The sequence below is a fragment of the Labeo rohita genome, unplaced genomic scaffold (genome assembly GCF_022985175.1).
Source record: "Labeo rohita strain BAU-BD-2019 unplaced genomic scaffold, IGBB_LRoh.1.0 scaffold_1655, whole genome shotgun sequence".
Lineage (NCBI taxonomy): Eukaryota > Metazoa > Chordata > Actinopteri > Cypriniformes > Cyprinidae > Labeo > Labeo rohita.
The window spans coordinates 1-16,063 of record NW_026127841.1 but is presented as its reverse complement, the minus strand read 5'-3'; the positions used below and the strand labels follow the sequence as shown (position 1 = coordinate 16,063).

At 39.5% G+C, this 16,063-nt stretch overlaps 1 protein-coding gene and 1 long non-coding RNA gene across 2 annotated transcripts; both read right to left on the bottom strand.

Annotated features, from left to right (window-relative positions):
• Positions 1-2,144: 2,144 nt before the first annotated feature.
• LOC127158703 (uncharacterized) lies at positions 2,145-5,715 on the bottom strand. Its single transcript, XR_007826248.1, has 3 exons — positions 5,595-5,715; positions 4,453-4,542; positions 2,145-2,303 (listed from the first exon to the last, which is right to left on the bottom strand). It is a non-coding gene; the product is annotated as an uncharacterized LOC127158703 (long non-coding RNA).
• A 7,615-nt stretch (positions 5,716-13,330) lies between these two features.
• Positions 13,331-16,021, bottom strand: LOC127158704 (zinc-binding protein A33-like). Its single transcript, XM_051101728.1, has 5 exons — positions 15,930-16,021; positions 15,590-15,823; positions 15,360-15,498; positions 14,662-14,688; positions 13,331-14,138 (listed from the first exon to the last, which is right to left on the bottom strand). The coding sequence occupies exons 1-5, from the start codon at positions 16,017-16,019 to the stop codon at positions 13,570-13,572; spliced, it is 1,059 nt and encodes a 352-aa protein (XP_050957685.1). The 5' UTR covers positions 16,020-16,021; the 3' UTR covers positions 13,331-13,569.
• Between the last annotated feature and the right edge of the window lie 42 nt (positions 16,022-16,063).

Sequence of the window (16,063 nt, the reverse complement as noted above, 5' to 3'; positions counted from 1 at the left end):
TTTAATGGGGCCTAATTCTGTATCTGGAAGAATTGTATATAAGAGTTGTGTGAAATCCTTTAATAAGAGTGTTTTACATAAAAGAGCTGATACTCCATGGCGTGCTGTTCTCCATTTAGGAGAGAATGTTAAGCCAGAATGGAGAATTTTGTATAAATCTCCTTTGTCAAAGAAAGTAGGAGACTTACAGTGGAGAATTCTTCATGGCGCTATAGCTGTAAATGCTCTTGTTTCAGTTTTAAACCCAGGTAGCAGTGACGAATGCCCTTTTTGTTTATATTTTGTATATCATACTTTTGTGTACTGTAATAGACTCTATCCATTGTTTAAAGTTTTAAGTGATTTATTTAATCGTTTTGATGAGACTTTTTCATTGAAAGTGTTTATTTGCGGATTTAAATATACGCGAAAACATCGATTTTGTTGTCAGTTGTTGAATTTTCTTGTGGGTGAAGCAAAAATGTCAATTTATGATACCCGCAAAATTAAGATTGAACAAAATGTAAGTAGTAACTTACAAACAGTTTTTTTTAATTGTGTGAAATCTAGAATTCTGATTGATTTTCGGTATTATATTAACTATGGGAGATCTTATGTGTTTTGAAACGATTTGGTGCTGTAAGAGTGCTCTGTGTGAAGTTGTCAATGACAACTTGGAGTTTGCAATGTTTTTATGTATGTATGTGAGTTTTGTGAAAAATGAGTAAAGTGCTGATTGTGTAATGTAATTGGAAACTGTATTAAAGGTTGGTTTAAATTCAAAATTCTCTTTCGTTGTGGGAGTAGACGTAATGGTTGAACGTGTTCTAATTAGGATGTCCAGCTGATATCTATAAAGAGTTGTACCTTAGTTTATCTGTTGTGTACCTGACGAAGACCCACTGGTCGAAACGTACCAGTGTGCGGACATTACGCTTGTGTTTTTTGCTAATTGTTGATTTTTTTGTCCTGCACCTGGGCCCTGTTTTGGGTTTGAGTATGTGCGCACCTTATTTACAATTTGGCTTTTATTGTTCGTATAGGGGTCACACTTGTGTTGTCCATGGTCAAAAGTGACCTAAAATGTAACCTTTTTTTTTTCAGTAAAACCACTGTAATATATTTTTGTACACAAAAATCAGTAATACAAATATATTTTTTATTTTGTATTTTGAGAGAATTTCATGGTACTAATTTATATTTATGCATTTTTTCTAATATTTTTATATTTCTTTTCAAATATGGCAGTATTTCATATTAAAAAAAAGAGAGAATGCCTTTAAATTTAAATTTTTGAATCCAGATCAGTGCCATCTGGTGGGTGTAAAAAAAGAAAAACATCTGCAATTCCATGGTTTAGCCACTAGTAAGCTCTATATAAAAGACCAATAATTTCTAGTTTTAAGACAAAAAAAAAAAAAAAAAAAAAAATATTAAGTTTTGATTCAGATATATATTTAGACATTCTCAAAGACAACTTTTTGTAAAGTTGGTTTGGAAATATTAATTTGACATTAATTTTACTACAGTCAAACCTAAACACAGAGAAAGACATTTTGTTACTCATAACGTCAAAATTCAACAAAAAAGTAACAAAAATGAATAGGAATGCTTTATCAGAGGTTAATCAATCTGATTTCAACCTCTTATTTGAGTCTTCTGGCCATCAGTTTTGCCATATTGTTACAGCCACACCAGATCATTTGTATGTGTATAATAAGATGTGTGTGTTTCACTTGTGTGTGTGTCTGTTTTGTACTCTTGATGTTTTAGAGTGTAACCCTTCTTTGGTGTGTATGTTTTACTGCATTGTGGCTGAATTATTGATTTAATTTCACACATTTAAAAAAACATGCTTTGTTACAGTCACACAGTTCGTCAATGTGTGTCTGTGGTGGGTAAGGGGAGTGTGTCTATTTTGCACTCTTGATATTTTATAGTGTCAGGAAAGCTAATGTTTTCTGTTATACTAAGCACAAAGTAAGAAAATTAAACAAATCTTAATGTTTTAATATGTAAAAGCACCAGTGTTGTCCACAGTGTTGTATTTGGTGGAGCAGGAGCGACTGTGGGAGCGCAGGTAGATGCTGCGTTTTTTGGAGTTGTTTTTTGTTTTCAGCAGAATTTGTCCAGTCATGACTTGCCAGTCATTAGTGTGTTGAGATCAGTAGAATGTTTCAGCTAATTGTGTAGAGCTTTTGTGTTCCAGGGTCACATTTACTGGGTTATTGACTTACGTGGAGGTTCTTCACTACTCCGTCTCCTCAATTTTCTTGCTTTCTTTGTTGGTGAAGATTCTGCCATTGTTCTTTCCCTCTTCAAGCCTTTTTAAGAAAAAATAAATGTATATAACATGCACTCTCGGAAAGAAACTTAAAAAATGTACCTTTTAAGCTCTCCCTGTTGAAACAAACTGCATATGCTGGTAGGTATGTTTTGATGCTGGGACGCTGGTTGGTTATGCTGGTCTTTTGCTGGTTTATGCTGGTCCTTGACCAGCAACATGACCAGCTAAGAACCAGACATTACTGATGTTTTTGCAGAGATGGTACATGTATGTATGGCCTATGTTACTGATGCTAAGAGTTTGGGACAGTGTATTTGTATGCATTTTAGAAGAATTATTTATTGGTGAGGTCACCACATCATGGTCCAGTTTGAATATGTATTGAAAGTTCGATGCGGGACCATAGTCTGGACTTTTTTTGACTGTTCCTGGTTAGGAAGAGTCTGGTGTTTGAGAGCTGTGGCGTGTTTTCATTACAAGAGTTTGGAATATTCATTTGCTTTCAGCCAACTTCAGCTATGGACAATGGGCCTAATTCATGAAACTTGCATAAATATATGAGTAATTTCTGATTACAGACCTTCCCGAAAACTCTTCTCCGGATTCACAAACGCTTCGTAAACGTCCAATTTGATGGTTAAACGTGTATGTTAATGAATTCCAATCATTCGTAAATAGGGCGCACATGCACGCTCATTCACAATTAGCATAATCCCCACCTATGAATTACATCTACACAAAGAGTTTTTAGTCAGATGCAAAAAATGTCAGGCGCTCTTCTGAAAACGGCTAGCCAGTGGCACAATTGACCGCTTTGGTTTTTTTCCAGCTGAGATGCTTTGGTTGCTATGATTTCGAATATCCACGGTGGCAATGTATTACTAGCATTTCATTTTTAAGAATTAAAAATACTAAATATAAAAAGCACTAACCAGTATTGACTTCTCCTTTATTTACGGCTGGGTAAATAGTGACAGTGACGAGTGCTGTGTTTTACAATTATCAACTCGGCTATAAAAAAAAAGAGGGCAAGGGCAAATGAACTAGTATTTGTTATGGCATCAAAATTCATTGTCATCAGATTGCTAAAAAAGAACACAGAACATTTTACGCACCATTTACACGTGGTAGGGAGCAGGTGTACATTTATTTCGTACCAACTAACGTTTTGAAAAAAACTAACATTTTCATGAATTCAAAAATTAGAATAGCTTTACGAACGGTTTACACGAAAATTTGTTCTGCTTGTGTTTCATGAATGAGGCCTACTACAGATTCAATTGATGTACTAAAGACTTTCACACAACTTAAACATGACAAAATCCTACAATCTTATATTGCTTTGTTTGCTATTTTATTTTATTTTTATTTTTTATTATTTTATTATTATTATTATTATTATTATTATTATTATTATTATTTTTGTACTTTTGTGTATTTACATTTTGGCTATATATATCAGTATTAACCAGAATTGAATGTTTTATATTTTGTATTTAATAAATTCATTTAATTTGATATCCCTTTGACTCCTGTACATTTTTGACAATACAGACATTAGTTATGTGGTGACTGCATCAATTTCAGATGTATAACTGTTTTTCCCAAAGACTTGGCTACATGAAACTAATGCGTGATCCTCAGGTGCCATCTACTGGATATAATGGTAATTTCATGTCATTTTCATCTTAAAAATCTTTGTTTTCCACCAGGATTTTTGGCTGATTTTTTTCTTGTCATCTCCATGAATGAAAAGTGAATATTTAAAGTGAATTTTACTGCACAATTGTAGAGTTAAAAAAATAATAAAGGCTTTAAAATATTGTAGAAGTGTATTTTGTGTGTGTCACCTTTTTCACACTGATGAGTTTGCATCCCTAGTAATTGTAAACTAAATACCTATTGTGGACCTTTAAATCATATAATGGTACCTTACCTTTCTTCTGATAGTTTGATGCTGATTATTATTTTTTAATAGAGTAAGAGCAGACAGAGAAGCAAAAGAACTGTTTAGATAGAAACCTGTGATGCACCTTATGAAGCTGCTTGATTGTAAGGAGTATCTAGAGACAAAGGGTTTGAAGAACTTTGACAATACTGTAATTTCCAGAGCTGTACATTTTAAATATTGTGACAAGAGTGAAAGTCATTCATGCACTAATTCATTATTTACTGGGTTAACTTACATGGAGATTTACCTTGACTCGATCTGTTGGTTTCTCTTGCTTTTGTTGATGTTGGTAAAGATTCTGCCATTGTTCTTTCCCTCTTCAAGCCTTTTAAAGAAAAAACAACAATAACAATGTGTACAGCATACATTTTGACCAAATGTAAATTAACATACTTTCTAGAAGGCCAACAATTCACTAAAAATGTTTTTGTTTTTGTTAAATGTGAGCCAAAATCATCAGAATTAAAAGAACCAAAGACTTAAACTACTTCAGTCTGTGTGCACTGAATTTATTTAATACACATGTTTCACAATTTGAGTTGAATTACTGGAATAAATGAACTTTTCCACGACATTCTAATTTATTGAGATGCACCTGTATCTCACTCGGGTATCAATGAAGTCTTGCTTCAAAAGTTTAGGGTAATTTACTCTTTATTCTATTATTTCACATCAGTTTATTTCAAGAAACACAGTCCATTCGCACTTGTAAACTAATATTTACTGCTTTTAACAGAGCTTTTATTTACTGCTTTTCTAACAAAGAGTATGTTAAAGTTCTCTAAACAGGAAATGTTCACTTCTATAAAACTTAATATCAAATCGAAGTATTACCATTTAATGTTTATATTTAAGTGTTACAATCTCATGAGAGAAACAGAAGTGCTCCTTATGAAACACTGTAAACTCATCAAACATAAAGACTAAACACACTAAACAGTCGGAACTATGACATGCTGTTAAAATCAGAAACAGGAAATACAAAGTACTGGTAATATAATTAGCTACAAATAAATATATTACCATAAACTAAACAGATGTATTGTGTGACCAAGTGTAGTTTTAATCTTTTGAGTAAATGTGATTCAGCTACAGTGTAGCAGGCTTGTGTTCAGTCTGTCTTCAGGTCATTTACTTCCTGTTTCTTTAGTCTTTATGTTGTATGAAAAAATGACAACACCAAACTCAAATCAAGTTACATACTTTAAATTCAATTCTGATACCATTTCACTGCAGTAATCTACTAAAGTAGTTGAGTGTTTGACATGTTTAAACCCATCTCTAACTTATTCCAGTTTTGACCTAAACCCGACTAAACCAGACCACTTCCATTAGAAAGCTGTTCAGGACAATCTCTCTTACATTTCTATCACTTACCTGTGAGTTTCAGATGTGTCCACAGGGGTCTTTTTACGGCTCAAAAAATATTTCGTTGATCATTTCAGGTGTTTTGTTGTTGATCAAGTTAGTTTCACTTTCTGTTGTCCAGTGATGTCAGAGCTCCTCCTGCATTTACACCTGTAGTACACCTTTCAGTGTATTGTGTTCATGAGTGTGGGTGATGTTTCTATCAGATTAATCTCAGTGTTTGTGTTTATAGCCTAGATAGTGAACCAATTAAGAAACACATAACACACAATACACATCAGGATTATTTACCATGACTCTCCAAGTCTCTCCTGATATACTCTGGGCTCCTCAGTGGATTTGACACTTCACACTAAAATTGTGATTTGGTATTTTTTTAGGTACCTTGAAGTACTGTGGTATATACCATGAATGGAAATCAAAGTTTTATTATGTATCAAGGTATTTTCATCTGTCAGCGGCCTACCACCGTAATTTTTTGTGCAATAACATTTTGTGCAATAAAATGATTTATTGAATATTCTGTTCATAATATTCTATTTGAATATTCTATTTGATTCTAAAAACAAACTATATAAACAACTAATCCTTTGAATAGCAATACATACCATACCCCATACCATCCCTGCATGCTGCTGCTTCCACTTTAGTTCTGTAGAGACACATGATAATAACACATTATTAGATCTTTGAGATATTTTATGTGTGTAATTAGACAAGCTTTATGTTCTCTTGCATCAACAGTTAATGGTTGTATGCTGACATTACTGTAGATACTGTGGAAGAAAAGTTCATTTTACATATCTTATGTGCTTATGGAATATTGTGTAAGTGTCTGCTTTATCTAAACCTGCTGTGAGGATGACATGAGTGAAGGGTAACAGGGCCCTAAATATAAAGTTATGAATCTTGGGAGTATGATGTAGCAGAATGTATTTATCTGACTCTTACCGTGTGTGGAAAGTTACCAGTTAGGAGATGTAACCTTGAAGGCTGGGGAAGAAATATAAGTTGGAGTGAGCCCTCCCTTCTTGGTTGCACTCTGCAGCAACCTGTGTTTCTGTATGACTGTCTGACCTTCTTTGCAAAGAATAAACTTATGAAAAGACAATTGACTGAGTTTGTCTCTTAAGCAGTGAGAGTCGTTTCAGTTTTGCCACAACAATACCATGACTGTCAATTACAAAGACTTGGTGTCCTAGTTACACAGGACGTGCACCAACAATTGGTCATCTTTTGAAATGTCTCCCTTTATGTTGAATAGATTTGGATATTTTATGTATAGTTGTGCTACTGCTCTGCAAATATAGGCATGAAAACTCCCACACTGTAATGACCAGTCCTTCAGTTTCATTCTCCAACCCCTATAGTTTACTACTGAAAATGTCTGACTTGATCTGACAACCTCTATGTGCTTGACTGAACTGCTTGATTTCTTGTGTTATGACCCATTTATGGTTATATTTTAAGAATTGTGTACAACATCATGTACTGACGCACCAGTTAGAGTGAGTTTCTCATGTAGAGTATCCTGCAGTTGAGTTGGGGCTCTACTCAGAGATTCCTGACTCTTATGCACCGTCATTCTGACACAGAAACCAGCCAGTTTCTGTACCCTCTAGTTTTCGTAGGGCTGGGCAGGGATGAGTAAATCTACAGCAGAGAGAGGAGAAATCCTTCAGCATGGGGAGTGTTATGGTGTCATATACTGCATTATCATTGATCAGAGAGATGTTCACTGACCTGTAGGAGGTGGAGGTGATCTTCAGTGTGTGATTCTATGATTTGAGTATTATCTAAATGATATCTTAAAAAAGTAGTTTATTACAAGATCGAAAACTAGCAATGGCACACACTGCAACATTACAACTACAATCTATATACAATTTTTTATATATTATAATATATAATTTTTTATATATTATATTTTTTATAGTAAACAATTTTAGCTAAAATGTACAAAATAGAAATGAGCTGGAGTGTTTAGACATTTCACCACTATTGTACCTTCCTGAACTGTAGATATTAAATATTACAGTATGAGAAGAGTGTAAGTGTCACGAATCTGGTCGGTGTTCTGCGGACCGCTCACCACCAGATGTCGCTCTCGCTCCATTATTACACACAGACTGTTGCACTACACCCCGGACTGCATCTCCCATCATCCACCATGCTGATTGCGCCATACACCTGTGGCCAATCAGAGGCACTGTAAAAGCCCCGGTCTTTCCCCATGCAAGCACGGAGTATTGTGATTAGTATTGTTGTTGTGTTTCCATTGTTAGCTTTCCTAGTTTCCTAGTTTCCAGTGTTTAGTTCTCTCGCCTGGCCTTCCCATTTTCGACTGTTCGCCGCCTGCGTATTGGACTCTTGCTCGTTTCTTACGGACTATTCTCACGGATTGCCTTCGTTACACCTGCTTGCCATTGTTGTCTGACCCTGCCTGTATGACCATGTCTTTGCCTCGTCCCACTAATAAAAGCATGCAAATGGATCTGCTCTCCTCTCATCTCACTTGCAATGTTACAGAATACTCCGTCTCAAAAGGATCCAGCAGCTTTACACACGGACAATACACAGGTATGGACACAACCCGGATTTTATTCAGACTTAAACAGGGACCACGTACACTTGAACAGCACATCAGTGAATTTCTAGCTATTGCAAATCATTCTGATCTCCCGGACTGCATTCTCGCTGAAATATTCTGTGATGGTTTAAATGAACTGTTAAAAGCGAGGCTGAGACGCAAGGGTCCGCGTACATCACTTGCCGCGTTCATGGACTTTGCTCTTTTGTGTGTGGGCTCATCGTTTACTGTGGGTGTACAAGTCAAGTTTCCAAGTCAAGTCAAGTTGCAGCTGCGTTTCCTGAGTCTAGTCAAGCTCCCGAGTCAAGTCAAGTTGAAGCTGTGTTTCCCGAGTCCAGTCAAGTCAAAGCTGACACCCCAGAGTCAAGCAACATTACAGCTGCTGTTTCGGTGTCAAGTCAAGCTACAGCTGCTGTTCCTGTGTCAAGTCAAGCTGGAGCTGTGTTTTCTGCGTCAAGTCAAGTCAGAGCTGCTCTTCCTAAGGCAAGTCAAGTTAAAGCCGTATCCCCCAAGTCAAGCAAAGTCACAGCCGTATCCCCCAAGTCAAGCAAAGTCACAGCCGTGGTTCCTGAGTCAAGCAAAGTTAAAGCTACAGTTCCTGAGTCAAACCAATTCAAAGCTGCTGCTGTTCCTGAGTCAAACAAGGTCAAAGCTGCTGTTCCTGAGCCAAGCAAAGCTGTGTTCCCCAAGTCAAGACAGATTGCAACTGCTGTCCCTGAGTCACGAAAAGTCAAAGCTGCCGTTCCTTCAAGGTCAAGCAAGGTCTCACCCGAGCACCCCGAGCCACTGCACAAGATGGCTGCCACACTAGAGCCTCCACTCAAGATGGCCGTCACGCCCCTGATGCCAGAACCAGCCTACATCAGGTCTGCTGCTCCAGAACCAGATCATGCCATGTCTGTCAAACCACAGCCACCTTACGTCGCCACGTCAGCCAAGCCAGCGCCCGCTAACGCCACGTCAGCCAAGCCACCGCCCGCTAACGCCATGTCAGCCAAGCCACAGTCTGTTCACGTTATGTTTTCTGCTCCTGAGTCTGCACCCGTCATGGCTACCCTTCCAGATGCGGCTCCTGAATCTAGTCACATTACAGCTGCAGATCCTGCTAAGTCAAGTCAATACACTACAACACCTCCTAAATCACGTCAAACCGCAGCTGCTCCAGTAAAGTCAAGTCAACTCGCAATTGTTCCAGTTAAGTCAAGCCAAGCCACATCTGCTTTAGTAAGGTCAAGCTACAGCTGTTCCAGCAAGGTAAAGTCAAGTGAAGCCACAACTGGTCTTAGTGAGTCGAGTCAAGTCACAGTCGATCTTCACGAATCTAGTCAAGTCACTATTAATCTTCACAAGCCAAGTCAAGTCACCGCGGGACTTCATGTATCAAGTCAAGTCACTACTGAACTTCACAAACCAAGTCAAGTCTCAGTTGATCTCCAAGAGCCAAGTCACGTCTCGTCTGACCGCCCAGAGCCAAGTCACGTCACGTCTGTCCGTCCAGAACAAAGTCACGTCACGTCTGTCTGTCCCGAGCCAGGTCACGTTTCATCTGTCTGCTCAGAGCCCCGTTGCATCTCCACTGTCTGTCCAGAGTTTCGTTATGACACGCCTGATCGACAAGAGTCAAGTCTCGTCTGACGGCCCAGAGCCTCGCCACATCTCGTCTGACGGCCCAGAGCTTCGCCATGTCTCGTCTGACACCCCAAGGGCATGGCCTGTCATGATGGCCAGCGTACTGGACCCACCACTGGTGTCAGTGCGGGCAGCCAACCTCCCAGTGGCATCGGCACCTTCTAAACCCACCAGTAAAGAGACCCTGCCACCCGCTGCTGCTCTTCCCTTAATAGCGGTTGCCATTTGGTGCGTGTGGGCTGCACACTGTGCTCCTGAGGTCACGTCTGTTCACAAGTCTACTCCTGAGGTCACGTCTGTTCACAAGTCTGCCCCGGAGGTCACGTCTGTTCACAAGTCTGCTTCTGAGGTCACGTTTGTTCACAAGTCTGCTCCTGAGGCCCCGTCCGTTCACAAGTCTGCTCTAGAGGTCCCGTCTGATCTCAAGTCTGCTCCAGAGGCCCCGTCTGATCACAAGTCTGCTCCAGAGGCCCTGTTTGATCTCAAGTCTGCTCTAGAGATCTCGACTGACTGTGAGTCTGCGCCAGTGCCCCCTGAAATGTTAGTGCTGGCTGCAGATTCTCCCAAAGGGGCTGCGGATACCACCATCAAGACTTCTGAGGTGGCGGCTTTTGCTGCAGAGCCTCTGGAGGTGGCAGCACCAACCGCGGCTTCCCCAGTGGCTGTGATGCCCGCCGCAGTTTCCCCGGAGGTGGCAGCTGAGGCTGCAGAACCTCATGAAACAGGGATGTCTGTCCTAGCTCCCTGCACGATGGTAGCGCTCTATAATCCTCACCCAGTCAGCGTACCCATGCCTGGCCTTGTCACGGCCACAAGGGCCGCCTACGAACTCTCTTCTTCTCTCCATGTTCTGTCTGCCTCCTCTGTCCCTGCTCTCCCCAGGTCCCAGTCCATGACGCGGATTCCTGCTCCACCCTGGAGGGCCCCTGCACCTCTTGCTCAGCCCTGGAGGGCCCCTGCGCCTCCTGCTCCGCCCTGGAGGGCTCCCGCGCCTCCTGCTGCGCCTCCTGCTCCGCCCTGGAGGGCCCCTGCGCCTCCTGCTCCGCCCTGGAGGGCTCCCGCACCTCCTGCTGCGCCTCCTGCTCCGCCCTGGAGGGCTCCCGCGCCTCCTGCTCCGCCCTGGAGGGTTCCTGCCCTGCTGGTCCTGCCTCAGTCACCGGGTCATCCGCATGGACCTGGTCCTGCAACCCTTGCTCTGTCTCCCTCCCACCCCACCGCTCCCCTGGACTGTTGTTCTGTTGGTGCGTCTGGAAGCCGCTCTTTGGGGGGGGGGGCTATGTCACGAATCTGGTCGGGGTTCTGCGGACCGCTCACCAGATGTCGCTCTCGCTCCATTATTACACACAGACTGTTGCACTACACCCCGGACTGCATCTCCCATCATCCACCATGCTGATTGCGCCATACACCTGTGGCCAATCAGAGGCACTATAAAAGCCCCGGTCTTTCCCCATGCAAGCACGGAGTATTGTGATTAGGATTGTTGTTGTGTTTCCATTGTTAGCTTTCCTAGTTTCCTAGTTTCCAGTGTTTAGTTCTCTCGCCTGGCCTTCCCGTTTTCGACTGTTCGCCGCCTGCCTATTGGACTCTTGCTCGTTTCTTACGGACTATTCTCACGGATTGCCTTTGTTACACCTGCTTGCCATTGTTGTCTGACCCTGCCTGTATGACCATGTCTTTGCCTCGTCCCACTAATAAAAGCATGCAAATGGATCCGCTCTCCTCTCATCTCACTTGCAACGTTACAGTAAGTCATTCATGTACATATTTATTCATTCTCTCTGTTTTTGAGTATAGAAATAAGCTGTACTCCATCTCCTGTTTTTTTTTTTCTTTTGTTAAGGAACACAAGGACACAAAATCAAGATATAAATTCAAATATTAAAATATATAACAAAAATATATATTTTATTAAGTATATACAAATATATTATATGTTCAAGAGTAATTTTCATCATGTTTAATGTAAATGTGATTTTCAGCTGCAGTGTAGCAGGTTTGTGTTCAGTTTGTCTGCAGGTCATTTATTTCCTGTTTGTTTAGTCTTAATGTTTTGTGACAAAATGACAAATACACCAAACCTTGCTTTACAACCAGTCAAATAACATACTTTTAATACAATTCTGATATCATTTCAGTGCAACTAACTGATATAATTTCAGTGCAAACTAATCATATATGACATGATTAAACCTGGTTCTCTTCAGCTTTTAAATTCTTGTTTGATGATAAACCAAACCACTTCCATTACAAACCTGCTCAGGACAGTTTCTTTTATAGTTCTATAACTTACTTGTGATTACCAGATCCACAAGGGTCTTTTAAATATTCTATTGTTTAAAGAGGTTGATCATTTCAGGTGTCTGTATTGTTGTTGATCCAGTGAGTTTCAGTTTCTCTGAATCTCTCACTGAACTCCAGTGATGCCAGAGCTCCTACTGTATTTACACATAGGTCCCTGTATTTGGTGTGTTTGGTTCATGTGTGTCTGTTTGTATTGATACTGATGTTTCTATTAGCTCATGAAGAAGAGATCAGCAGATGCCCAAAAGCTTAATTGTTTGGTACAATTTCTTAGGAGGTCTGTTATCTGAAATGTTATGGGACGCCTGTCACTCTCATAAATCAGGGTTTAGATGAGCTGTGGAAACCTGCTCTGAGAAACACTACTATGATTTTACAAGCTCTGGGAAAAATATCTTTAATGACTCAAACACACAAAATAGCAATGAAATTGCTAGAAATGGCTTTCTAGAGACACATAATAAAAACATACTTAACACACCTAAGATGGCTTGATGGTGGGTAAATTAAGGGATCATTTTCATTTTTGGGTGAATTATTCCTTTAAATAAATAGAAACATAAATGTGTATATATTTGAAAGATTATTGCTGTTATGTTAAAAAAAAATGAAAGGATACAGCAGCCCTCTCTGGGCTCGATGTAGGAACAGGAGCACTCTCTGAGCTAGACTCAGGATCTGTGGCTCTCCCTGGGCCAGATGTGGGAACAGCAGCCCTCTCTGGGCTTGACGTGGGGACAGAAGCCCTCTTTGGGCTGGAGAGTGCAGCAGCCAGCAGGCTTGACTGTGGAGTGGCCGATGGGCTTGAGACTGAAGTGGCTGGAAAGAAATTTGGGAGAACTCAGGAAAGTGGGGAATTGAGGGAGTGGGCTCACTGGAACGGTATGTGAAGAGTGCTGGCTTATGGTAAGCTGAAGCGCCTACATGTTTCCGGATAGGAACAGGACGATCAACAAAGAAATCCATTTAAATCAAGGACATAATTAATAAAGTCTGCTAGGGGTCTATAGCAATCGTCAGGAGACAGGAATTGAAACAAATTCAAAACTCAACGAGGTAATTAACGAGACACAGGTGAATCAAATGGGACAATCAGATGTGTCGTGGGGAGAAAAACACACAAAGACAGTCCATGAGCGTGACAATACCGTGGTATATGAGTACGGTAATCATACAGTATTTACTGATGTACCATAGTTATATTAAAGAACATTTGGTACTAGAGATGACAAACAATCATGATACAACGTTTTATCAAAATTACAATAGTTTGGTTTATTTTGATGTAAATATATTACAGGAAATTCCACTTTATTAGGTAGAGATGGGGAAAATTGTGTTCATTTACTGATTTTAAAAAAAGCATTTGTCAAAAAAAAAAATCTTTTAATATTTGAGTTGCAGCAAATATGAATGGTTTTAGATTTTTATCTTAAAAGTCCTTATTTTCATTTAGTGTTTCTAGTTCATATTGGGGTAAATTAATTTATTATAACTGACAGGTGTGATGATCAGTGGGTTTGAGTTTTTACCTTTATCATTAGGGCATGGGCTAAAATATGGATAGAGTTTGTCAGTAAAAGACTGACCAGTGAAAGAGTAGATATGAGAGCTGGACTCCACATCATAAAAGGAGACCAGACCCTCCTCATAATCCACAAACACACCGACCCGCTGCGGCTTCACTTTCAGAGACAGGCGGACGGAGGGACCAGCACCAGCCTTATATTCATTGCCATTTCTTAGAACCACAGTCCAGTATCCATTATTAGGACACAGTGTGAACTCTCCCTTCCTGTCAATGGATTCTCTGGCCACTCCTAAATCCCAGTCAGTCTTTCCCTTCACCTGCACCTCAAAATAAAATCTCCCTGAGGAGAATCCCTCCTTTCCAAGAACAATTGCATATCTACTCAATCTCTTTGGGTTGTTTGGAAGTTTCTGCTTAGTGTCTCCATATCTCACTTGTTTTCCATCATCAGACAGGATGAGATATGGATGAGCTGTATCAGGATCCAGAGTCACATCCACTGAGAAAACAAAGAATATGAATCACAACTTTACAATACAAAGATTATGTGATGTTTTAATATTTAATCAGTTTTTAAATCAGACTGTAGTGCAGTACTGAAGCTGTAAGTATAGGGGTGAGTGGGGCACAAACTAACGCAGGGTTACAGTAGTTGTAACAAACATGGTTTAAACATTTCCACACATACTAGCATAACATAACTTGCGGTATTAACTAGTGGCCATATCAACACTATATACAGAGAAAGAATTGTGGCAAAGTTCAAATATATATATATATTTTTTTTTTTTTTTCATTAGATCAGACAACATTTTAAGCTATAATATGGTCATGTTACAACATGCCCCTCAGAAGTTACAGTATACCCCACCTACAAAGGCACATATTTATACTAGACGTGTGAATTAATATGAAAACTCTGAACCCCATGCAGATTTTTACAAACTGAGAAAGTCGAAAAGTGTTAGTTTGTGCCCTGCTCTCCCCTATGAATGTAATCTAGCACAAACAGCACATTGTACCTGCATACTGCTGCATCCACTTCAGCTCTGTAGAGACACATGACAATAAAACATCATGAGATCTTTGACATGTTTTTTATGTGTGGAATTATAGACAAGCTTTATGGATAAATTTAAAGAATAATGTAAAACATCATGTTTTTATCCTACCAAAGTATGTGCTTACGCTGATATTTAGAGAATCAAGCAGAAACCTATGTTGCTTTGTGTTTGAGCTCTTAATTTTTACAAGCTCTTATCTTTACAAGAACAGCTATAAATTGAGTACTTTACGGACATTAATTGTTTCTAATGGGGACATAAGGTAATTTCAGCATGATGTCTTATCAATTACATTTAATTTTACAAACAAGAATCTTCTCTCCAACTACTAAACTGATATGATCTGACATGTATTCACAAAATTGAGATGGAACAGTTGAAAGACAAATAAATGGTAAGTGGTAAGGTTTGTCTAAAGTCTCTTGATTGTGGTTACAGGGATGAACCTTCTAGTACTAGATGAATTTACTACATATTTTCTAAAATTAGAGATAAAAATGACCTGCTCTCTTCTAGAAGAACTGTAAGGTGCTGATAATGAGCCACAAACACACAATGACATACTTCTCTTATTTCAGCTTGAACCATACTCTTTCTTTATTACTGATATTAAAAGATGATAAATATATGTATCTGTACATTGTATTTTGACGTACCCCTTTGATTAAGTTTCTCATCTAGTGTGTCCCGCAGTTGAGTCAGAGCTCTCCTTAGAGTCTCCAAATTCTTATAAGTCCTCACATTGATCTCAGGCCAGATCCTGGTGTTTTTAGGGCTGCACAGGGATGAGTAAATCTACAGCAGGAGAGAGGAGAAATCCTTCAGCATGGGGAGTGTTATTGTGTCATATACTGCATTATCATTTATCAGAGAGATGTTTACTAACCTGTAGGAGGTGGAGGTGATCTTCAGTGTGTGAGAGCTGCTCCAGCTCAGTGTTTCTTATCTTTAGCTCAGTGATCTCCTGCTCCAGATCTTCAATGAGCTCTTGCTCCTGTTTCTCTGCTGCTTTCTGCTGCTCCTCCATCATCTCCAGCAGTTCAGTCTGACATCTCTCAATGGAGCAGATGAGATCAGTGAAGAGCTCAACATGGGCTGCTTTCTCCTCCTCTGCGTTTCTCTACTCAACCAGGTCAATCAACACATAGTGGAATCAGCTTTACTATTGCTTATACCACAACTAAATTATCTATAATACATTTTTACTTAAACTATTTTAAACTCACTTTTCTGACTTCTGCTGAGTGTTTGATGTCTTGAATTTTCTTGACTCTGTCCTGGATCATCTGCTGCATGTCTTTCTGTGTCTTCATCATTTGAGTCTGTAGATAGAGAACAACACATTTATCAAAACAGAGAT

Bases quoted from the DNA above. Each gene is read 5' to 3' on its own strand.
- LOC127158704 (XM_051101728.1), bottom strand. From the start codon at position 16,019: ATGATGAAGACACAGAAAGACATGCAGCAGATGATCCAGGACAGAGTC. The intron at 14,689-15,359 runs GTACGTCAAAAT...GTGTCTCTACAG, and splicing joins TGAGAAACTTAATCAAAGGG to AGCTGAAGTGGATGCAGCAG. The intron at 14,139-14,661 runs GTACAATGTGCT...TTGTTTTCTCAG, and splicing joins GTGGATGCAGCAGTATGCAG to TGGATGTGACTCTGGATCCT.